The 24690-nt window shown below is 45.2% G+C and overlaps 2 protein-coding genes and 1 long non-coding RNA gene across 3 annotated transcripts; 1 reads left to right on the plus strand and 2 right to left on the minus strand.

Annotated features, from left to right (window-relative positions):
* Positions 1–1284: 1284 nt before the first annotated feature.
* On the minus strand, positions 1285–19412 carry LOC112272339. Its single transcript, XR_002965997.1, has 4 exons — positions 19401–19412; positions 4665–4669; positions 1748–1752; positions 1285–1453 (listed from the first exon to the last, which is right to left on the minus strand). It is a non-coding gene; the product is annotated as an uncharacterized LOC112272339 (long non-coding RNA).
* LOC106866778 lies at positions 9834–11496 on the minus strand. The gene is made up of 3 exons (XM_014902580.2): positions 11302–11496; positions 10716–11041; positions 9834–10641 (listed from the first exon to the last, which is right to left on the minus strand). Exons 2-3 carry the CDS (start codon positions 10989–10991, stop codon positions 10054–10056), a joined length of 864 nt encoding a protein of 287 aa, XP_014758066.1. The 5' UTR covers positions 10992–11041; positions 11302–11496; the 3' UTR covers positions 9834–10053.
* Positions 19413–21912: 2500 nt separating the features above from the next.
* Positions 21913–23387, plus strand: LOC106866672 (E3 ubiquitin-protein ligase SINA-like 10). The gene is made up of 2 exons (XM_014902293.2): positions 21913–22158; positions 22254–23387. Exons 1-2 carry the CDS (start codon positions 21928–21930, stop codon positions 23019–23021), a joined length of 999 nt encoding a protein of 332 aa, XP_014757779.1. The 5' UTR covers positions 21913–21927; the 3' UTR covers positions 23022–23387.
* The last annotated feature ends 1303 nt before the right edge of the window (positions 23388–24690 follow it).

The following is a 24690-nucleotide window of genomic DNA, read 5'->3' on the forward strand; positions in this document are numbered from 1 at the left end:
ATATAAAATGCTTGGCATGACCTATTTGTGTAAGTCTGAAAGTGCACCATAATTTTCTTATATTTCAAGAGAAGCTAATTAGCATATTTATCGCAGAGATTATAAATGGAAATACAGATCAGACACACTGTCAAACATGATGATTTCATCTATCATGATGGTTTCATCTATCTACTGGTACATCTAATCAGCTACTAAATTATTTCTTTAGAAGGGCCAGCTAGTAGATTCAAAAGGCACCATCATGTTATAAATGATAGACAACCAAAGATAGATAATTCATCTATCTACAGTACACCTAATCAGTAGTGTAGTACTGCTTATGTTGGCAGTATTGCATTGTCTATTATAGTATGTTTTTACCATCCCTGTCTACATATTGGGGATCTAACTTCCTTGTTGCAATGCATAGCTGAAGGAGAAGTACCATCCTAAATTAAGAAAGAAAGAAATTATTCACAACAAAATATGTTCGATCAGGAACCTAACAGAAAGAAATCATTAACAAGATGCCTATCCTAATCAGCGAGCACACAATCTCGGTGTGAAGGTACAATAGATTGCAGCAGAAACCAGTAAAAAAAATGCAGCAAGTTATTTTCTGTTTGCTGCATATATAGGTCTTGTGTGCTTTAAGGAGCATAGATGCATCCTTTTAAGGATCAGCTATATGCATACACTTGGCAATTATTATTTTCAGAGAAGCACATGTACTAGAGTATCACATATTTTTTCAGAGAAGCACATGCAAGCCTAAGACCATGTGATAGAGTTTCATTAAACCATTAGACAACAAGATAGATGCCTTACTTCATTGCTTTAATAAGTGTTACAAACAAGAGATAACTGAATTAGGCTATCCTTCTTTTAGATCAACAGTAGCAAGAACCGAAGCCCTGAATTCTTTGATGTTTTACTGAATCAATTACTTAATTAATTACCAGGCCCCATTTCACAATTTGGCATAGGGGCTTGAATTTTGCCTGCCTGGCCCTGTCCGTAGACGAACCTTGCGGAGGAAACCTTGGGTTTTCAGGGCATTGGATTCTCACCAATGTTTTCGTTACTCAAACCGACATTATTGCTTCCGCTTCGTCGACCCCTGCTTTCGCGGTTGCTTCCCTCTAAGGCGGAGCGTTCCCTACTGATGCATTTTGACATCCCACAGCTTCGGCAGATCGCTTAGCCCCGTTCATCTTTAGCGCAAGGGCGCTCGATCCGTGAGCTATTACGCACTCTTTAAAGGGTGGCTGCTTCTAGGCAAACCTCATGGTTGTCTTTGCACCCCCCACGTCCTTTATCACTAAGCAGTCATTTAGGGGCCTTAGCTGGTGATCCGGGCTCTTTCCCTCTCGACGATGAAGCTTATCCCCCATCGTCTCACTGGCCGACCTTGACCCCTGTTATTTTGGGGTCATATCTAGTATTCAAAATTTGCCTCGATTTGGTACCGCTCGCAATAAACGGCAGTAGAAGCAATTAGTAGATCATTATGGCAAATTTACGTAGAGTATATAAGATGGATACATACATTTATGAACTTGTAGAATATGACGACGTCAGTAGAAGCCAAATCATTATATTTCAGTGATCTTGGGACCCGACGGGCGGTAACCCGAGACGAACCGTACTCTCTGATGAGTGGCGATATGGTACGCAATTTGTTCTGTTTTTCCCACTCGACTCGACAGGGCAAAATGTCAAGGGAGAGATGCCATCAAGCCATGTCAAAACCGCGCGGTGCGACCAGATCTAGCCTCAGAAATAACATAATTTCAAAAGCGTTCAAAATTCCAATGCTTGTGATGAAATTCCTCTAAAACATAACCAGCGCTTAGGATGAAATTTACACGAGTTTTGCGTAAACTTTAAAAAGAAATCAATGACGTTCATGACTCATCTGCCGAACCCTTTGGCACTGCTAGCTCGCTGCTTTCAGAGCTGCTCGCTGGTGCCGGAGGCAGGCCAAAGATTTAGGGGGGGGGGGGGGGGCGCGATCGTCGCAAATCAATCGTGGCAAAGGGCAGATCCTACGTTGACACGTTGTTAAAAATGTCAATGCATATCACTCAAGATTTCTCAAGAAAATGGTGCAGATCCAACAGCAACAGGGAATACACTTCGAGAATGGAAACTAAATTTCATTATATACATACTCAGGAACTCATGGCATATATCATAACGGGAGCTGCCTTAACACTTGCTGCCTATAAACTTGATCAGGAAATGCAGCGCAAGAGTACTCGTTCTACATGCATACAACAAAAGGTAGCACTTGATTTGGTCAAAAAAAAAACAAAAGGTAGCACTTGATAAAAAGCAGCATGAACCGAAACTACCGGATAGAGATAGATAATCTCATAATCATTCATCTTAATCAAATGGTAACAAATTAACTGCATCCTTCTGTCTGGCCGAGCTCGATGCCGAAGGGGGTTTGAGCTTAACAATGCGGAGGTAGAGCTGAATCTTCCTCTCTTCCTCGCCGCACCCGTGCAGGTACTTGCGCTTGAGTGACACGAGCGTCCCGTCGTCTTCCCCGGCGCCGATCTCACACGGCGAGCCGTGGCGGCTCTAGACCACGAACTCATCCTGCTGCCGGTCCTCCTTGCCGGTGACCGGGTCCTTTGGCACGTGGGCCCAGGGCACGGCCCAGTACTGCGGGCCCGCCGTTTCTAATGCTGACGTCCTCAAGCACGTCAGCGACACGTGGGTGTCAGCTACCGAGAGATCTGAAGCAGAATCAAACAGCAACTGACGGATTTGGTGGTAGGATTTGGGGAAAGTAGCAACTATGAACTAGGGTTTTAAGTAAGAACAGAAGGTAAAGTGTGGAAAGTAAAGGAACAAGGAAAATAGTGTTTCTCTTCTTGCTTCATTCTTCGCAGCAGGGGATTATATACTTCCCAAGCTCGGTTAAGTTTCAGATAACAACAGCAGTAACAGGTAAAAGGGAAAAAGGCAACAGATGGTAAACAGTGATAACACTGTGGATAGTTACTGGAATGATAGCCAGCCGTTGGATGAAGATCTGAGCAACTGAGCAACGGTTGCACAATTTAATGAAAGCGCCTTTTCAGGAAACCGTCTTCTCCCCTAGTTCGTCTTCAACCCTGAACTGAACTTCAGTAGCAGGCGATATTCAGTAGCGTCCTGACAATGCACCCCCCTTGAGATCAGACTTCAAGGCTGAAAATCCGGGAATGTCCTCTGTATGAATGATGCGTCTTCCCACGTAGCCTCCTCTGGGGAGAGATTCTGCCATTGAACGAGCCATTGCACCACAGCTACGTTGTTGCGAGGGATCATTCGACGCTGAAGAACCGACACGGGCTCTGTTTTGATCTTGCCTGAAGCTGCCACCAATGGAAGAATGGGGTTGGGAATAGCTCGTGGACCCAAGTGTTGCTTGAGCTGACTCACATGGAAGACCGGGTGGATCTGAGCATCAGTAGGTAACTGCAGTTTATAAGCCACTTGCCCGATCTTCTCCAGAACCCTGAATGGCCCATAGTACTTGGAAGTGAACTTCAGAGAAGTGCGTAGGCCAAATGCATTTTGGAGATAAGGTTGCATCTTCAAGTATATGTTGGGAATATGCCCTAGAGGCAATCATGTATGATGTAATTCCCAATGTATTCATAAATATTATTAAGTTGTCCTTGTTTGAACATCTGATATGTATCATTGAATATGTGATTTGATTGTGGAACTATGTATTCATGTTGTTCATACTAAATTGTCCTTAGTCATTGAGGTTGTGCTGGACACATAACCTAGACTAATGTGAAAGTTGGCTGATGACTCGGTTCCACTTGTCATGGGCATGGTGATGTCATTCCAGCTTACACGGACTCGGCGAAATAGTTTAGCGAGTCGGACTGACCCATATTGAGATGCAACGAGTAGGTCGTCATTTGCATGTCTCAATCAATGTAATCCTTAGACCTGAGGTTATCGTACAATCCGAGTTGTGGATCACCAACTTAGGTTCTGTCAAACGTTGTTCCGTAACAGGGCAGTTATAAAGGCAGAGTTCGGGTTGACTGAGAATCAAGCTGTGTGATGTGGATAACCAAGATGGGATTTTGCCCCTCCGACTGGAGAGATATTATCTGGGCCCTCTCGAGTGATATGATTTGGGAAGCATGGCCATGCGCGACTTGGTTAACTGTTAACCGGGTCGATCGACTAAGAGTTAGTCGGATGAATCGTATATCACAGATCGAGAAGAGAGTTGAACTATTAAAGGGATGACGATTAATCGCCTATAGTTCGACAAGGTATATCGTGAGGCAAAAGGGACTAAGACGTATGTCACATTGGAAGGTACGTCGTCATGACTCGATGGTACTTGGGAGTCGGCACGTTCTGCTAGGAGCCGCTACCGATTGATCGATTGTGAGTCGGACTCCAATCGTGTCCAAGTTGCCATGAGCCTGCGGGGTCACACACTTAAGAGCGGGAGCAAGTATTTGGTCGGGTTGGACCCGAACTGGAATTGGGCTGACAATGCGAGTTGGACTCGCATGGTGGATGGGCCACAAGGCTTGGAGCCCACTTCCACTCGGTATATAAGCAGGGGCGTGGGATGCCTAAGGGGCACGGTTTTTTCCACTCTCATGCGTTGAGAACCCTAGCCCGATTCAGTTCAACCGTCGCACCGGACCTAGCAGTCCGCCGCCGGAGCTCCTCCTCGCACGTGTGGATACCGGCAGAGGTGCTGTACGTTCAGCACTTCGACGATCGCGGGATTGGATCGGCTGGATCGGATCGAGGGACTGCACTGCATCAAGGCGCCGCATCGATAATCCGCAACTGCGCGTCTAGTGGTAATCCTCGTGGCCTTCTACCTCGGCTAGATCTTGGGAGTTCGCGTAGGAAAAGTTTTGTTTATCTCTACGCGTCCCTTCAGTATACCATATCCCCTACTGAGAAGGTACGTTCAATACGTTTCAGATCAGCAAACTTTTTCATGCGATTTTGAGCTTGCTGTAAGTTGATGTTCAAATCATGTATAATGCGTTCCTTGTCGGCCAGAGTCACTTTAGCTTCTTCAGAGACATTGCAAGGAATAGTCAATTCTGACACTTGTGGAGGATCATATCCATATAGTGCTTGAAAAGGAGACATCTTGAGAGATGTGTGATAAGAGGAGTTGTACCACCACTCAGCTGCTGGGAGCCAATCACACCATTTCTTAGGCTCTTGAAATGCCATAGTTCTTAAGTAATTCTCCATGCATTGATTTACCCGTTCAGTTTGACCATCACTTTGGGGATGATACGCAGAACTCAGATTGAGAGTAACATTGAGTGCTTTGAACAGATCTTGCCAGAATTTGCTGGTGAAGATTCTGTCTCTGTCAGAAACTATAGCTTGTGGCAGTCCATGTAGTTTGTAGATGTTGTTCATGAACAAGTCAACAACCCGCTGAACTGTGAAAGGATGTACCAATGGTAGAAAATGAGCATATTTCGTCCTCCTATCCACCACCACCAAGATAACATCCTTGCCTTTGGATTTAGGCAAACCTTCGACAAAATCCAGTGATATTTGTGACCAGGGAGTCTTTGGTATTTTTAAGGGATCTAAGAGACCAGGATAGGAAACATGTTCTCCTTTATTCAGTTGACAAGTAGGGCACATGGACAGGAAGGATTCAACCTGATGTTTTAACTTGGGCCAATAGAACAGCTTTTTAATTCTGTGGTGTGTAACTCTTCTGCCAGAGTGACCACCAAAAATGGATGAATGGAAGGAGTGCAAGATGTTGTTTCTGAGACCAGTGGAGTGACCCACATAGATTCCGCTCTTGTATCTGAGAACTCCAGCTAGTAATGTATATTTTGGTTTGCTGTCAGGTTGAATAGCTAACTGTTGCATTAATTTAGTACACTTGTTGTCCCCCACATAGGATTTTTCCACATCTTTTAACCAGTCAGGTATGGCTGCTGAGATAGCATGGCATGAAGCTACCTGATCAGGCATATTGTCCTTCCTAGATAAGGCATCTGTCACTTTGTTGTCCTGACCTTTTTTTTACTGGATGTCATAGTCAAACTCCAGCAGCTTGAGCATCAGTTTGTGTTGGATCCCTTCTAGTAATCTTTGACTGGTCATGTATTTTAAGCTCCTCTGATCAGTCTTAATGATAAGTTTGTGACCCAACAGATAGTGTCTCCACTTTTTCACGGATTGCAGAATTGCTATAGCTTCCTTTTCATAGACAGACTTAGCTGATGCTGTAGGACCGAAAGATTGACCGTAGTAAGCAATAGGACAGTTCTCTTGCATCAAGACAGCTCCCAAACCAGTGGCACAAGCATCTGCCTCCAAGGTGAATGGTTTAGAGAAATTGGGCAATGCAAGCAGAGGAGTGCTTGTCATGAGTTGTTGCAGTTGAGCAAAAGCTTTGTCCTGTTCTGATCCCCAGTGAAAAGAATTTTTCTTGAGCATCTCATGGAGAGGTTTGCAAATGGAACTGTATCCTGGGATGAATCTTCTATAATACCTTGTCATACCCAAGAAACTCCTAAGTTGAGTAACAGACTTTGGAGTCTTCCACTTCAAAATGTTAGCAACATTTTTAGGATCAGTCCCTACTCCAGCTCCAGAAATCACATGGCCCAAATAATTGACCTGTGGTTGAGCAAAGGTACATTTGGATATCTTAGCAGATAATTGGTGTTGTCTCAGAATTTCAAGTACTTGTTGCAAGTGTTGGAGATGAGAGGACATGTCTGTGTTGTAGATGAGTATATCATCAAAGAAAACTAGCACACATTTCCTGAGTAAGGGTTGAAAAATATCATTCATCAATGATTGGAAAGTTGCTAGGGCATTAGTCAGGCCAAAAGGCATCACCAAATACTCATAATGACCAACATGAGTTCTGAAAGCAGTCTTTGGGATATCTTGGGGATTCATTCTGATTTGGTGATAACCAGAACGCAGGTAAGTTTAGTGAAGACAGTAGCTCCCCGAAGATCATCCAACAAGTCCTCTATAACAGGGATGGGATATTTATTTTTCACTGTCAACTTCTTTAACTCTCTGTAATCCACACATAAGCGCCAAGATCTGTCTTTCTTTCTGACCAGAATGGCTGGAGAAGAAAAAGGACTGACACTTGGTCTGATTTCTGAAGTGTGAAGCATCTTCTGGATCAGTTCCTCAACAGCATTCTTCTGCTTGTGTGGCATCCTGTAAGGTCTCAGGTTAGGAGGATTTGCACTAGCCACTAAGGGAATTTGATGATCACAATTCCTGACAGGAGGTAACCCAGTAGGACATTGAAAAATATCCATGAATTGGTGTAGAACCTTAGCAATATCTGGTGGGAGAGATAGTATGACAGAATGTGGAGATGCTTCAGATTTGTCAGTAGTAGCAGACAACAAATGGATGGAATAACCCAGAGCCCCCTTTTCCAAAATTTTCTGGCAGCCCTTCACATCAACAATGTAATTTGCTTGAGGAGTGGTGTGACCAGTGAAAGTATGTTTGATTCCTTTATCTGTGATGACCAGATATCTATCATTAAAGTCCATTGTAATGGGACTGTACATTTTCATCCAGTTGACACCTAAGATAATGTCATAACCCTTGAGAGGAAGGAGTCTGAAGTCACTGGAGAAAGTCTTGCCTTGAAGGGAATAGGTGCAAGCTGACAAGTTGTCAGGAAGAGCAATTCACCACCACCAGCTACTTTGACTCTTTTAGTAGATGCTGCTTGGAATGGTAACTGTTTCTTGATTGCATAAGTATAATCCAAGAAAGTATTAGTACTACCACTATCGACCAGAGCTACAGCTGAGTGTCCATTGATTGACAGTATCAAAGAAAATGTACTATCAGTTGTTGTCCCATTAATGGCTTCAGATGAAATGTGCATCACTGCTTCTTCAGCTTCTTGTTGCTGTTCTCACTGATGTTCCAACAGCAATTGTGCTGGGCCTGCATCTTCAACCTGTGCAACTTCCTCCTCATCACTATCAGAGTTGTACTGCATCTGTATAGCATGATAGCACGTTGCATACCTCTACAGCGATGTCCAGGTACCCAAATTTCAGGACAATACCAGCATTTCCTAGGTTCTCTTGATCTCTCATTTTGGCCCATCTGTCTATTGTCACTGGGAGCTTGATTAGGTCGAACTTGATTGGGAACAACAGCATTAGGTTTGGGGTTTGGAGCAGTAGGCTGAGTTTTCTTGAGAGTGCATAGGTAAGCTTGTTCTAGTTGTCGAGCAAAGGCATAAGTGACCAATAATGTCATGGGTTTGTGACACTTGATGAGATGTTTGATATGGTCTTTCAGCCCACTAATGAATCTCAGAACAAAGAAGTACTCTGGCAGGTAAGGACTTTCCCTTCTCATGACTTGCATCCATGTTTCAAATTGATCAATGTAAGAATCAACAGAGGTGAGCTGTCTCAAATGCTGAAATTGATCCATGGCATCATAAGAAGTTGCTTCAGGGAATCTATCACAGAGCAAACCACAAAGTTGAGGCCAAGTAAGGAGATTGAGACTAATGTTGGTACTAGCTAACCAAGTTTGAGCTCTCCCCCTGATATGAGCACTTGCCCACTTTACTTTCTGCTCATGTTGAATACCAGCTAGATCAAAAATCATTTCACATTGCTGGATCCAATCCAAGGTACTATCACCTGAATATACAAGAATCTCCAAGTTAGGTGGTTTAAGGAATGGGTCATGATTGTTGTGGTGAAAGTTGTCTTGGTGATAAGGTTGATAGGAATTGAGTGGTTGTGTGTATGTAGGTTGAGCTTGATAGTAGGGTTGTGGCTGATATGGTGGAGGAAAAGGCTGGGTGTTGTATGTAGTAGTAGGAAACAAGGGTATATGGTGAGGTAAGTGTGGGGTGTGGGCATGTTGGTTTGGGGTTTGTGGAGTAACCAGGAAACCACTGGAGTTGTAATGGGGTTGGGATAGTAGGGATGGGTTCAGAGTACCAAATTGAGGCTGGGTGGAAATTGGTTGGATGTAGGATGAAGAAGGAGGAGGTGGAGGTGGTATGATGGGACTGGAAGTGGGAATGGTGGCTGAGAGAATTGGTTGAGGTGGAAAGGTGCTTCCTTGCACAGAACTCACTGTCAAAGCTGAGCTAGCAGGTGTATATCCTTCCAAAATTGGAGACAGTTGGGCATGTGAGTGAGTAGGAGTGGCCAATCCTGATAACTAGGAACCATTGCCGTGTTCTACAATGGGCTGAATAGCAGAATCTAGACGAATGTTCACAGCTTGACTAATCTGTTGCACCATACTGGTAAGTTTAGACATCTCACCCTGCAGCATATCCAGTGAATCTTGCTGATGAAGAAGCCTGTCGTGGATGTTGAGAACCTCCCGTGGCAGATGGTCCTTGATCGCCTCCTCTGCAGCACGAGCCGCCGCAGCTTCCTGTTGAGCCGCCTGCGCCTCCGCCAGAATCTCTTGAGATCTGGTTCGTGTCGGCATGATGACACCAGTCTACCACCGCCAACTCAGTAGGGGGTCAGAATACAAGCCAAACACTGACCGTCCCCCAAAATTTTTCTGAGAAAAATCGTCTCGGCTCACGAATCCGACTCAAAGAAGGGGGTTTTACCGTTAGAACCAAGGTGGTCTGGAACCCTTTCTCGCTGGAATCGCTAGGTAGAACCGAGAAGGCTCTGATACCTTTGTCAGCTACCGAGAGATCTGAAGCAAAATCAAACAACAACTGACGGATTTGGTGGTAGGATTTGGGGAAAGTAGCAACTATGAACTTGGATTTCTAAGTAAGAACAGAAGGTAAAGTACGGAAAGTAAAGGAACAGGGAAAATAGTGTTTCTCTTCTTGCTTTATTCTTCGCAGCAGGGGATTATATACTTTCCAAGCTCGGTTAAGTTTCAGATAACAACAACAGTAACAGATAAAAGGAAAAAATGCAACAGACGTTAAACAGTGATAACATCGTGGATAGTTACTGGAAATGATAGCCGGCCGTTGGATGAAGATCTCAGCAACTGAGCAACGGTTGCACAGTTTAATGAAAGCGTCTTCTAAGAAAACCGTCTTCTCTGCTGGTTCGTCTTCAATGCTGAACTGAACTTCGGTAGCAGGCGATATTCATTAGCGTCCTGACAGTGGGCCACCGCCGTCAGCTCGCCTGCGCCTCCGGCGGCGGCGAGAAGCACGAACACGCAGCCGTCGTCCTTGCAGAACAGCAGCCGGCGGCTCTGTGGGCCATCAATGTGAGGTCGAGCTGCTGGGCCTTTGACGCGGGAATCGGTGTAGATCTCGGTCGTGGGCCAGGAATGGACCGGCCCGGCCAGGTGGTCGTGGAGCGCCCGCGGCGAGCCCAGGAAGCCGTCGCCGCCGCCGGAGCAGGGGAAGACGGAGCAGGAGCAGGGGGGGTTGAGGCAGCAGAGCCGGTGAACGTCGACGGAGATGTAGGGGACGAGCCCCCGGCAGCCGCAGCCGGAGTATGCCTTGTAAGGGCAGGGGACGCAGAGCGCGCGCATCAGCCCGTCCAGGTCGTCGCCGGAGCACCGCGTGTACGCGGCGGCGGCGCCATTGTTGCTGCCGCACGCCCGGCACGGGTTGCTGCCGCGGCAGGCGGAGCACACCTTGTGCCCGGCAGCCTCGCACTGCATTGAGATCACAGTTGGAACTTGGAACACAATGGAGATTTAAGAGATTGAATGAGGAAAAATAGGAGTACCTTGTAGATGGGGGGTTTGAGGGCGGCGGAGCAACCGGAGCAGTGGAGCCAGAGGTCCTTGTCCACGACCACCACAGCGACGGTAGTGTCGGCAGCTTGGTTGACTGCTGCTGGGCCGCCGCCGCCGCCGGGGACAAGGGGCCTCCTTTGGGCGGACGATACTTGTTCTTTTTTCACCGCCGCCGTGGTATTGCTGGGGCTCCTGCTGCCGCCGCCGCCGCCGCTGCTTGTTCGCATCCTCTTCTGCGACTCCGCCATGGAAAGCCGGATCCGCATCACCGCATGCACGGCCGGGGTCAGAGGTCGGAGACGACGGAGCTTCAAGACTGTAGTACTACACGATGAGCCAAGGAGCCAAGGAGTAGTATGCAAGAAGGAAGTACTCCTATTCTCTCTCCTATGAATTGCTTCTTTGAGAAGCCCAAGCTAGTTAGTTTTTTTTTTAAGACTGCTAGAGTGATTGAGGGAAGAGTGATGAAACGTCGTCTCGAGTAGAAACTCCAATGTGTAATGACACCACTAAGATATACGACTATAATACGTTTTGTCTAGTAAAAAAATCAAATTAAATTAAATTTATATAAACCTTATGCAGATTGTGTTCTACTTCTTCCAGCAGCTCCGGTCACGACAAATGGTCGGTTGGTTTGCCCGTTGTTCCGGGCTCGGGTGAACGAGCGTTAGGGCGACAACGACGGCCGTGTCTCCGACGGCAAGGAGATGATCTTGGCAAGCCCGCTGCTTGAGCGCCACAAGGAATTCCTCAAAGTGGAGCATATATGTTCCCGCGACCACGGTGGCGGTAGGCGCTCGATGAGCTCCACGGTAGCGCAATTGACAGACGCCGCTGGGTAGGCGACCAACGCTCGGCAATATCCTAGCCTGCCTCCCCCCCACCCCACCCCCACATGGAGACGTCCCCACAGCTCTGGCGGGAGAAGAAAAGGGATCATGAATTAGGGCATCAGCAGTGTATGTGGTCAAAAATTGTCATAAGGTGGGACCCATGCACAGAGCTTAAAGCAAACAAGAAATCTCACAATGTATGTAGACCAAACCAGTCCATAATATAGGCACACCTGTTAGAAACAATGGGAAGAGAATGAAGATAGATAATGTTATTGTATTACATTTGCACTAAAGTATGAATACTTAAAGGCTTGTGGGCAGCCCACAAGTTTGTGGCCCGACTTTAAGTTTTTGGGCTTGTGGCCATGTATCACAATGTATAAAGCTGTTCACAAGAACAACTTTATTCCTTATGGACAACTTCTATACCACATTGCGGCTGCTCTTAGAGTTGGGGGGAGATCGGGAGTGAGAAAAAGAGGTGAACGGGTCCCGCTCAGTCGGTTTGACTCGGTTTGGACCGAGCTTTGCCACGCTGACATCACCCTAGCCACGTCGGATCTGACAGAAGTCCCACAAGTCAGTTATACTGTCAAAACGCCCTCATACATGGATCGGTGTTATTTGTGAATCGCTGCCCCAAGAACAGTGGGTACGAATAGTGGGGTAATGGTGGTATTCTGTCCGAAATGTCGTGGCCCCGTGCCAATTTACTAGATCCGGGTGTAGGTGGCCCAACATAAAAACTGATCGGACTAAGATCGGGCTTCGGCAAGGGCCCACGTGTCACTCACGTGCTTGAGGGTGTCACCGGCAGCGAAGGGCCCGCGTTACAGGTCCATGCTCTAGGCGCACGCGCCGGGGGACCCGGCCACCAGCGTCGAGGATTGACATGGGGCGGGGTTCACGGTCGAGAGCCTCCACTCGCCACGCGGGATCGGCGTCGGGCAAGACGGCACGGTGCTTTCGCTGATGAAGCGCACGTTCCTGCACGGCCAAGACGGGAAGATCATGCTCTACCTCCTCATTATACCCTGCAGCATTTGAGCTTAATTTACTAGCGGAGAATATAAAATTAAAAGATCATTGTTGTTGCTATATATGCTTTTTGAAGCATCTCCAGCCGGTCCCCCTAAAAGGCCCCCAAACGCAAAATGGGGATGCCGACTCTAAAAATCCACTCAGCACAATCCCCTAAATCCAAAAAGTAGCCGTCGTGGCCCAACAATTTAGCCGTCGCCCCCAGGCCGCTCCCTACTCACAGGGAGGTTAGAGGGGCACGGGCTGAAGCTGAATAGCAGCGTGGGCCACCACTGTCGGTGAGACAAACCAAATTTTGAGGGCCAACATTTGGGGGTGTGGCTGGGTCGCGGCTAGGCCTCAAACGAAGAGGGTGGCCCCCCCCTCCCCATATGGCCATATGCCTGATGATTTATGGGAGAAACGAGTGGAGATGCTCTCATGACCAAAGACAAAGTTGGCCAGGTTCTACTCTGAGAGATAACAGAACAAAAACTAAAAACCACAGTTTAAACATGTCTAGTGCCCAAGGCAATAAGAACACACGCTAGTTCGAACGAAGCCTACAGCGAGAAGTACTTATTACAGACGACACAAAGGGTCACCAAAATGGCACAACAGCCAGAATAGAATTGGTTTGTATCTTTAGACTTTCTCGTAGACTCGGAGGACGGAGTGTTTCCCAATTAGGCTCCTCCTTCTGGATCATCGCTAGGCAACGTCTCAATTCTTCGTGTCTTCAGCTTCTCTTGCTCCAGATCCTTGCTGCTCCTGTGCGAAGTGCATCCCCATCCCCTACAGATTGTAAACAAGCGTAGCAAGTCATAAAAGAGCCCCAATAGATTATTTTAGCTGGGTATCTAACGAGTTTCCTTTAAGACATGCCTTATTGCGAAGTTTCCACGTGGCTCAACATGTAACTGCCAAACAAACTATCTGAATATTCTAGCAGGAATATAACGTGGACCGCCAGAAGAATTGTATAAAGCATCCTGGGCGAGTGTCGGAGCCAAAGCTAAGCTGACTAATCTCTACACATATTTGGTTTCAGGAGACCCAAAGAAAAGGTGTTGAATTGTTTCCAGCTCAGAACAGTATCTACAGCTAGTGGCTCCCTCCCACTTTCTCTTCAGCATATTGTCTTCAGTTGCTATGGGATTATGCCAAATTTGCCATAGCCAAATTTTAATCTCCACGAGAATTTTTGATTTCCATAATGTCTAAATGTTCTCCCGAACCATTCCTAGTTAGATTTTTATAGATTGACTGCACATTATATTTCCCAGTTTTGGACCACTTCCCCACACAGGTTTATCTCTCTCATCATTCAGAGCTACACCAGCTAACAGGTTTCTAAGGTTACTGAGTTCAAGACAAATTTTCATCTTACCACCTTCTAAAGCTCATTATCCATCCCTTGCCAGCCATGAACTCAATTGTATGTTCTTACTCATTTGTAATCTCATACACCCTGGGAATTGCTGACACAGAGGAGTATGCACACACCATGTATCCCCCCAAAAGTCAGTATACACAACAGCAACTATTTGAAGGTTACGATGATCAAATTCAGACCATGTCGTTGCTACTTTTACTCGACTAATCTTGTTGCTACTTTTACTCGACTAACCTTAGGCGTTCACAGTGTTGTCGTTGCTACTTTTACCCGACTAACCTTAGGCATTCACACTGCTGGAAGTTCATCATTAATGTCAGTTTCATGTACAGAATTAGTTCCTGATTTGTGTTCGAGGCTACTACATGGACAAATGGAAGCTGAAATGCCACAGCTACAGGCTGCCTCCATTTTAGGGAGCACTTTATAGTATCAGCTGAAACATAAGGACAACTCCAGTTTAGGGAGGCCTCCATTTTAGGGAGCACTTCCTCCATCAGAGTAGGTCATAATTCTTACTGTGCCAACTCTGTTTTCTCTCATTGATTTAACATAAGGACTGATGCTAGAAATATATGGTGGACATAAACTCTTTGCTTGCTAAGTACATTCAGCAAAAACAAAACAAAGTGCATATTTTTTCAGGCATGGCTTATATGATCTAGCGAATGGAAATTGGAAGAACATTGAACTGAAAACAAGCTAAGAGTCCTTTACTCACTTTGCCTTCAGCACATTGTCCTGACAATCTGAAACTCTGCCCCTCTCCTCTCCCATCTAGAAATATGAAACCATGCTTATCAGTAAAAAAAAGCGAATTGATGGCCTCAAAAATATTTAATTAATTAGCACATTCCAAACCTCAGCAACATTGAACCTCCTAGTGTTGTCGACATAACAACTGTTGTTATTCCTTTTTTGAGGCCCCCCTCCGATCACTGAGCAAGGGTTTCTTCTTTTACATGGTTCTTCCTTCTCGGCCTGACGCTTTGGCAGTGGTGTTGGCAGCATTTCATGAGCAGAATTATTGCAACTCAATATAGCCTTTGTGTGCATAGAGCAGAAATCTGTTCTACATGTTGTGCTCGCGCTACATCCTAGAAACATGCAGCGTCCGCGGCCATGTTCGATACAATAATCACTTCGCCATGGCGTGCTCTAGCCACATCCTTCAAACTTGCATCGCCTTCCCCCACCATGCGCAATGCAAAAATCTGTTTTCCCTCGAGCATACTTCCCACAACCGTGCTCATGTTTACACATCTTATAATGTCTTTCTCGACCATGTTTGGTACAGTAACCATTTTTCCCTTGCCTAACGTTCCTGCATCCTTCAAACTTGCATCGACTTCGCCCATCATGTTCAATGCAAAAACCTGTCTTCCCTCGAGCAATCTTCCCACAACCATGCTCATACTTACAACACATCATATAGCGTTTGCCGGCACCATGTTCTGCACAGTAATCGTTTTTCCATCGTGCACTCTTCCCGCATCCTTCAAACTTGCACCGTCTTCCTCCACCATGCGCAATGCAAAAATCTGTTTTCCCTTGAGCACTCTTCCCACAAACTTCACACTTGCACCGTCTTCCCCCACCATGTGCAATGCAAAAATCTGTTTCCCCTTCAGCCCCCTTCCCGCAACCATCATATTTACACCTCTTGCCACCACCATGCTTCACACAAAGGTCTGTGCGGCGTCCAGTGCTTGTACTCCTTGCACTTGTGCAACCTCGAATGATGAGAAATGCACAGAGATGTGTCACCATGCGCACCCTTGGTACAGCTCTGAACCATGCAGCCCTCTGAACCACCGGTGTGGGCCTCACAACGCGTCGTGTTTCCCTGGGATGGCTTGCCGCACCCTTGGTACTTGCACGTCACAACTTCACCATTCCCAGCATTTCCCATCACACTGAATCCACTATCATGGAGCACTATTGGCTGCACTTTCTTCGTATGCAAAATGCTCAACTGTTTGTTGCACTCTGCAGCAGAGGTATTCACTTGTTTCTCTTTGTCACGAGCAGAAGGGGGCACAATAATAGTATCCTGGCTCACTTCCTGACTAAGCTAAAAATCACTTGCTTCAACAATATTCTCAATAGCATCTCCCACACAATCGGCTACTACAGTAAGCTCGTGCTTCCCGAACTGCATAGCATCTTCCGCGCCATCACTTGCTACAAGAATCTCCTCATATTCAGGCTGCTTAGCCCCTTCTGCCATTAATGAGGATGTGGGGGCCCCATGCTCTACCATTGACAAGGATGTTGTAGCACCTTCTCCTTGCTCTAGCTTTGAAAACGATGTTGTAGCATTAGCATCGTGTTCTCAAATGGACAAGGATGCTGCAGCTTCAACTGCTTTTTTAGCCTGAGTAACATTATCATCTTCTTCAACATGGCCATCTTCAACACTATCTTCGTCGGAGCTCAAATCAACAACCTCGTCTACTTTCACACAATATTCTTCATCGTCCAAGTCAATAAAATCTACTAAGGTCATTGCTGAAGCTGAAACAATAAAAAAGTGTGAGTAATGGACATGAAAAAATGCTGAAAATATCACATTACAAATTTAGCTAACAGTCAAAAGGTAAAATGTACTAGAAAAACACAGGGGAGGCCACATTTAATTTGAAAGGATTGAGCTGGCGGTGATGATGGCTCCACCTTGGAGGATTCTATCCAATGTGATTGGACCCGTGCATACATACAACATTTTATATCATTAAATGTGCCTTACTGACCGGATTTGAATTGTCCATGCAATTTTCTGCAAGATATAATTACTGCGTATGATAAACAGGTTGGTTGGTACTACGTTTGCTGACTGATATTATTTCCACATCATGGACTTCATATGCACTTTTAAGCTCGGTTTGCGTTTATCATGCAGTTTTGTGTTGTTCTTACTTTTAAATCTACTGCGGAAAGGGAGACATGGAAAGTCAATTACTCTGTTCGAGCAAATCAGGTTAAAGTTACATAAATTCTATTAAACAGCTGTTATCCACTCACATATATGTTCTGGAATATAATGATATTTCAATTAGCATATTGATTAAGAAACAATACAGTTTATTAAAAAAACATCTAGCCGAACCCCTAAATATATAAAACAGTCTCAACTCTCAACTAAATGAGATATTACAATTCAGCACAATGCCAAAAGAAGTGAAGATTTATCTCTAATACTCTCTCTGTCCTGAAATAAGTGATGTGGATTTGTATAAGAATCTATGCAAATACCCATCACTTATTTCAGGACGGAGGGAGTACAAGGAATACGTCTTCAGGAAATAAATACAAGTAACAAAGAAACAAAGTTTCTTCAAAAGCCATATGTTCTCTGTTTATGGATGTGAGTGGACAATGCTGAAGCCTAAAGCAACCATTACATGAGGGGGGCAGTATACACAGGCAACAATTTGCCACCTTAGCTAAATTTGCCATGGTTTCTTGCTCAAACTTTGGGTTTGGATTCATATCCCGTAATGCTTCATGTTTCAGAAAGACTTGTGGAATAATCAGGAGCTCCTGTCAACTCCAAGCTAAACACATTTTTCTTGTCCAAATCCAAACCTCTGTGAATACTATCACCGCAAAAAAAACTGTAAATACTCTTGCTCCCTCCGGTTATAGTTTACTTCCAAGAAACAAAATTATAATTTGTTCGTGGGTACATATAATGAAGTTGATTCGCACTCAAGAAGCAGCGGCGAAGCAGCGGAAAAAGAGAGAGCGAAAGCTCAATCCCATGAAAAATCTCCAACTTTGGGGCTGGAAAGCAAGACTCGCTGGAGTGGCCGGACTGATGGATCATCCAAAAAAACTCCATACATTCATCAGGGAAGTATTATAAGAACAGAGAACGATCCAAGAAAGTCACAACATTGCATTTACAGATATGCAGATAAATGATCTTTAGTGGCGTATTCAGCATTGGACTGTAGGCAACTCTTTATTTTTAATTGGAAGGATGCAACTTTGTTGCAAATTCAATACCCCAAGTACAAGCGCATAGCTTCAGCAATATTCTGCATAGCTTCTCCCATACAATTGGCTACTGTAATAAGCTCATGATCTCCGCACTGTATAGCCTCTTCTGCATCATCACTTGCTACAAGAATCTCCTGAAATTCAGGCTGCTTAGCTTGTTCTACCATTAATGAGGATGTGGGGGCCCCATGCTCACCATTGACAAGGATGTTGTAGCACCTTGTTCTTGCTCTAGCTTTGACAAGGATTTTGTAGCTGTAGCATCGTGTTCTGAAATGGACAATGTGAGATCGAGATAGGCAATTAGAGGGGGGGTGAATGATTGGGCGGAAGCAAATTAAAACTTTTCCGGAAAGATCAAACCCTAAATCACCTTTCTGTCCGTGATAGTAAAACAGCCGTAACTTTTGATTGGATGAACCAAAAAATACGTATGAGTATGCAAAATAAAGGTATTGAAATTATCTAACCAACTCAACAAAAATCAGCTCAATTGGACTTACCAATCAAAAGATATGATCAAATCAGTAATAGCTGATAGAAAGTTACGAGAATTAATCTATAATCGATTTCGACGAATAACAAAAAAGATGAAGTAATCGCGATCTTCCTTGATCTCGTGGTAGACCTGCAGAAAAGTATTATGAACTCGTGATAAACGTGCAGCAAAGTGTTAGAAATATCTAGCACGAAGAATCCACGAAGATCCGAGAAGAACAGAGATGACACCGCCAATGAATCTCTTTATTGCAACGATATCGATCGATTACAAAAGATGCAACCATGCATCCAAGAACTCTCTAAGAATTGATCTAGATCCAAAGTTTTGAGTTCCCTCACGTCCTTGCTGAAACCCTAGCTAGAATGCCCTCTATTTATAAGGGAAAATTCGCGACCCTAAACCGAGTCCGAATCCAACACGAACTCCTCTGTCCCGGTCGGTATTTTGCCCATGGGGCCCGCATACAACCTCGGATTGAGATGACTCCAAAAGCAAAATTGTTCGTCTCGACTACGCGCACAACTTTCATGTGGACCACTTTTCCATCCGACGTCATCCTGATGACGCTACTGTTTAATCTTTAAACAGCTCTCATCCAGCCACGGCTGGAACTACATATCTTCACGTCGATGCCACTCCATGCCATCAACTCTTCTTGTGATGTCTTCAAAACTCGACCATCACGTATCAAATATCTCCAATACCGTACATATCCGGTATAAACAACGTACGACAAACCGGTGTCCTCCCGGATCATCGTAGCCTTCACTTTCATTGTTTCTTCGCACGAACATCCCGCATGACCTTGATCCTCAACCTCAACTTCTCCCAAGTTTCGTTCCTCGATCCCGTCATCGACCACGTTCCTCTAGCTCCAGCAACACCTGAAAGCGAACACACAAATAACCAGTACGAGCACAAGTCCACGAGTTGACTCGGGGTAAGTTCCACACAACTCACGCCATGTTTTCACATAAGAAACTAATGGATCAGCACACCACTAGCAAAGCACTAACTCCAAACAAGATACATGTCATCACATAAATATCCATATTATCCAAAGTATCCACATCAATGTTTCATCTAAAACACTCGCCAATGTTACACATCACCTATGATTTCACAGACAAGGATGCTGCCGTTCCAGCTGCTTTTTTAGCCTGAGCAACATTATCATCTTCTTCAACATATGTCCATCTTCAACGCTATCTTCGTCAGAGCTCAAATCAACAACCTCATCTACTTTGACACAATAATCTTCATCGTCCAAGTCAATAACATCTACTAGAGTCATTTCTAAAGCAGAAACAACAAACAGTGTGAATAATGGGCATGGACAAGCAGAAATCGTCAAAAGGTAAAATGTGATAAGAAAACAAAGGGGAGGCCACATTTCGAAACGATTGAGCTGGAAGCCCACCTTGGAGGATTCTATCCAATGTGGATGTACCAGTGCATACATATAGCATTTCATATGATTAAATGTGCCTTACTGACCGGATTTGAATTTTCCATGCACTTTTCAGCAAGATGTAATTATCTGCATATGATAAACAGGTAGGCTGGTACTACGTTTAATGACTGATATTATTTCTACACCATGGAATTCATATCGATTCCCGCCGCTCGCCCGCTTACTTTAGTCAAGTACTATGAGAAAAATTTAGTCTGGTAGAATGTTTAACTACTTAGAATAAATTATATATTAATTAGGTGTTAGTCTAGTACCCTATCCCTTATTACCCTTACTTTTCACCCCACTCAAAAAAAGGAGGGCTCCGGAGAGGGAAATAGAACTCGCCAACAGGGGGGTATTCACTGAGACAAAGAACTGCCAAACTGCTTTTAAAGGGAAGGGAGGTAGACTGTGCGTTTCTTTCATTTTTCTTTTCTGCAGGGTAGGGAGAAACCTTGCTTGTTCTTCTTATGGAGGCAGGCGGCTTCGCAGACTGCTCAATTTTGTATGCACTTTTAAGCTCGGTTTGCGGTTATTATGTTGTTCATACTTTTAATCTGCTGCGGAAAGGAGGACATGGAAAGTCCATTATTCTTTTCAGAGCAAATCAGGTTAGACACTAGTGACTCAATGAAACTTCTGTTGAATATGATTGAAATTGTATAAGAAAGTTTCATTGAGACACTAATGTTTCAATCGGCAATCCTTGCGACACTAATGTCTCGCTGAAAGTTTCATTGAGACACCAATGTTTCAATCGGCAATCATTGTGACACTAATGTTTCAATGAAAGTTTCAGTTCGAACTTGGCCCAAGTTTTTGGAAATTTTCATTGAAATAGCAATGTTTCAATCGGCAAAAGTTGAACTTATTCCTATATATGATTGAAATTGTATAAGAAAGTTTAATTGAGACACCAATGTTTCAATCGGCAAATCTTGAGACACTAATGTTTCAATCGTCAAATTCCGTGACCCGAAACACATCACTTTCTACTTTGTTGCTCTGACATTAAATTATGTTTCAAGCCTCTGTAAAACACATCACTTTCTACTTTGTTGCTCTGACCCGAAACTTTTTCTACCAGCTCATATATATGTAAGATGAGCCCATACAAAATTTGACGTCAATCGGAATTAGTTTACTGCCTCTTTTAATTTAAACCAAATTTGAATCCCCGTGATTTCCGGATTTTCAAACTTGCTTGAATTTTTTTTGAAACTTTTTCTATATGTGGGAAACACCATCTTAAACAAACCTTCAAATTTTCATCAAGTTCTGAGTTTGTTTGAACCATCAAATAATTTATACAACTATCAAAACATGTTATTGTAATACTAGTAAGAAAAAACGCATTCCTTCTCCAACCAGAAACCACCCACTATCAAAACATGTTGGCGAAACTTTAAGGTGGATTTTATTCCGGTAGGTCAAAGAGTCAGTAAAAAATCGCTTTAAAAGCTGTGCAATTTCCTTGTTGCGATACCTCCTTACATGTTGGCGAAACTTTAAGGTGGATTTTACTCGGTAGGTCAAGGGGTCAGTAAAAAAATCGCTTTAAAAGCAATGCAATCTCCTTGTTGCGATACCTGCTTGTGTAGTGCTTTGCTCTGACTCCCCACCCCCCGTCCGTCCCACCACCACCAACACACACGCGCGCGCGCGCGAAATGAGCCTAGCTCAGGTGGTTGGTTTCTTGTGATGGAACCAGCCCAGTTCAAATCTCCGATTTGACGTGGGTGCTCGCATTTTCTTGAATTTATTCCAGGAACTAACCGGCGTTGTGCTTTCAGTGGGAGTGACGTACCCGTCAACTACGGGTGCCTGTGATGACTTCGTCAATCTGAAGATGATGTGCCGGACCAGTTTCTCGGAGGTGCTCATAGAGATAGGGTGTGCGTGCGTGTGTTCATGGGGTGAGTGTGCGTGCGTAATTGAATGCCTACGTTTGTTACACACACACACACCCCGTGTCCTTAATTCCATGGCGGAGTCGCACAAGAGGATGCGAACAAGCCCTGGCAACGGCAACGCCATGGTGGTGGTGAAGAAAGAACCGGCCCAAAGTCCCGACGCAGGCCAAGCATCAAGCAGCAGCGCGCAAGGATCGGACGGCCGCGACGACACCAGCGCAACAAGCATCGCCGCGGTCAAGGATGCGAACAAGCTCGACTGCTCCGAGTGCGCCGCCCCCCTCAAAACCCCCATCTACAAGGTACTCCTATTTTTCTTCATCAATCGGCTTCCCCATTGTACGCGTGTTCTTCTCTTCCAACAATTAACTGTGTAAGTACTGTATAACAATGGCAGTGCGAGGCTGCCGGGCACAAGGTGTGCTCCGCCTGCCGCGGCAGCGGCAACCCATGCCGGGCGTGCGGCAGCAACAATGGCGCCGCCGCGTCGTCGTACACGCGCTGCGGCGACGACCTGGACGGGCTGGCGCGCGCCCTGAAAGTCGCCTGCCCTCACAAGCCCTACGTCTGCAAGAAACGGGTCCCCTGCCTCGACGTCGACGACCACCGCCTCTGCTGCCCCGACGCGCCCTGCTCCTGCTCCATCCCCCCCTGCTCCGGCGGCTTCCTGGGCTCGCCAATGGCGGTCCACGACCACCTAACCGGGCCGGCCCACTCCTGGCCCAGGACCGTCATCGACACCGACTACCGCGGCAAGGCCCTGCAGCTCGGCCTGACGTTGAGCGGCCCAGAGAGCCGCCAGCTGCTGGTCTCCAAGGAAGACGACTCCGTCTTCGTTCTTCTCGCCGCCGCCGCCGCCGCCAGGGTGTCGCTGACGTGCCTGAGGGCGTCGGCGGCGGCGGCGGCGGGCCCGCATTACTGGGCCGTGCTCTGGGCCCACGCGACCAAGGACCCGGTCACCGGCAAGGTGGACCGGCAGCAGGATGAATTCACGGTCCAGAGCCGCCGCTCGCCGCGCGAGATCGGCGCCGGGGAAGACGACGGGACGCTCGTGTCGCTCAAGCGCAAGTACCTGCACGGGTGCGGCGAGGAAGAGAGGAAGATCCTGCTCTACGTCCGCATTTTTAAGCTCAAATCCCCTTCTGCATCGAGCTCGGCCAGGTAAAGTAAGCGAAAATTCACAATGTTGGTCCCTTGCTGACCTTTCTTGGTTCCAACAAATGAACTGGTTCACCTCTGGACAGAAGGATGTTGCTAGTAGGGTGAGCAGTCAAAGACTCGAAACTGCATTTGGTTAATTAGGAGGACGCATGGTTATGCTTTGGTTAAGTTGTTAAATGGTTATCTAGCTATCTCTATCCGCTAGTTTGATTCCATGCTTCTTTTTACTGCCTTTTGTTGTATGCATGTACTACTCTTGCGCTGCATTTCCTAATCAAGCTTATAAGTAAGTGCCAAGGCACAGCTGCATTATGATATATGCCATGAGTTCCTGACTATATATAAACTGAAATTTAATTTCCATTCTCAAGTGTATTCCATCCCTGTTATTCATGGATCGATCTCACCATTTTCTTGAGTAAATTTGAGTAACACATCGACATTTTAACAAGGTAGCATGTGATTTTTTTTTTACGAAACAAAAATCAATGGATTATATCCATTGTCAAAGACAACGCCGGAAGAATCCGAGTATCCGACAGCGGAAAAGCTGATCCAGTTTATGAACCGGACCCAAAAATCATACAAAACACGATTAATTAGGGAGAAACTGGACCAAAACCACCGCAAGGCCACATAATCTAAGCAAGCACTAGGTCGGAGCACGGTCAAACCAGACCGGTCCAGCCGCGCCCGAAGACAAACGGTAACACAGTAGCGACAATTACAGTATCATTCGGCAGTATCATACGGGGCAAAAAAAGATAAAAACCCCACGACACATCCGGAAAGGTAAATGACGAAAAAACAAAAACGCCGTCATCGAGCAAACCAGTTTCGTTGGATTTTGGGCTTTCATTCAATTCTTAGACACGCCGTCCTCGAGCAAACCAGTCGGTCAGTAGGCAGAGATCAAAGTCAGAGATGCAAGCAAAGGCTCTGTCGTTGCAAGAAAAAAATTACAGTACTGTATTTACTTTGTCCGGTCATGTCTCGGCCCAAACTCTAGACTCTAGCCATGTCAGTCTACTGATACTTGATGGCAGCTGTGAAAAACTTGATTACCAGGGAATTTCTACTCTTTGTTTGTCTGCTAATGATCAGAAGTACAGTAACTTTTCCTCTTTACCGCTCCCTTATAAATCATAAACTAGTTCTATCGTCGAGGCTCGTGGCATCCAGTTTGTAGCAAATTGTGACCTGATACTCCATTAGGTCTACGGACGGAGGGACTAAGCTTGCATCCCCAGTTTTTAGCAATTTTTTGTTCTTTTGCAAAAAAAACCAGTTTTAGCTGAAACGTTTTTTTATTTTAACGGAATAGGTTTAATCATAAATCATTTTTACACCTTAAAATGATTAATCGAAAATTGTAATACTCCCTCCGTCTAACAAAGGATGTTTCAACTTTGTCCAAATTTGAATGCATTTATATACTAAACCATATCTAGATACATCCAAATTTTAACAAACTTAAGACATTTTTTGTTGGACCGAGGAATAGGTAAAAAGAGGGAGTAGGTAAAAAGAAAAAAAAGAAAATTTAGACCTTGTTTCAGGCGACCTTCGTTTCCTTCTCAAAGAAGCAAAGTTCATGTCACCTTGTCAAATGTAGCAGTAAAATATGACTTTTCGCTTCCTGTCATACCTTCTCTCTACTGTCTCTGCCCAAC

Source organism: Brachypodium distachyon, chromosome 4 (assembly GCF_000005505.3).
Source record: "Brachypodium distachyon strain Bd21 chromosome 4, Brachypodium_distachyon_v3.0, whole genome shotgun sequence".
NCBI lineage: Eukaryota > Viridiplantae > Streptophyta > Magnoliopsida > Poales > Poaceae > Brachypodium > Brachypodium distachyon.

Excerpts from the sequence above, each read along its gene's own strand:
- LOC106866778 (XM_014902580.2), bottom strand. The coding sequence starts at position 10,991 with ATGCGGATCCGGCTTTCCATGGCGGAGTCGCAGAAGAGGATGCGAACA. Across the intron at positions 10,642-10,715 it reads TCAAACCCCCCATCTACAAG|TGCGAGGCTGCCGGGCACAA; the intron begins GTACTCCTATTT and ends ATCTCAATGCAG.
- LOC106866672 (XM_014902293.2), top strand. The coding sequence starts at position 21,928 with ATGGCGGAGTCGCACAAGAGGATGCGAACAAGCCCTGGCAACGGCAAC. Across the intron at positions 22,159-22,253 it reads TCAAAACCCCCATCTACAAG|TGCGAGGCTGCCGGGCACAA; the intron begins GTACTCCTATTT and ends TAACAATGGCAG.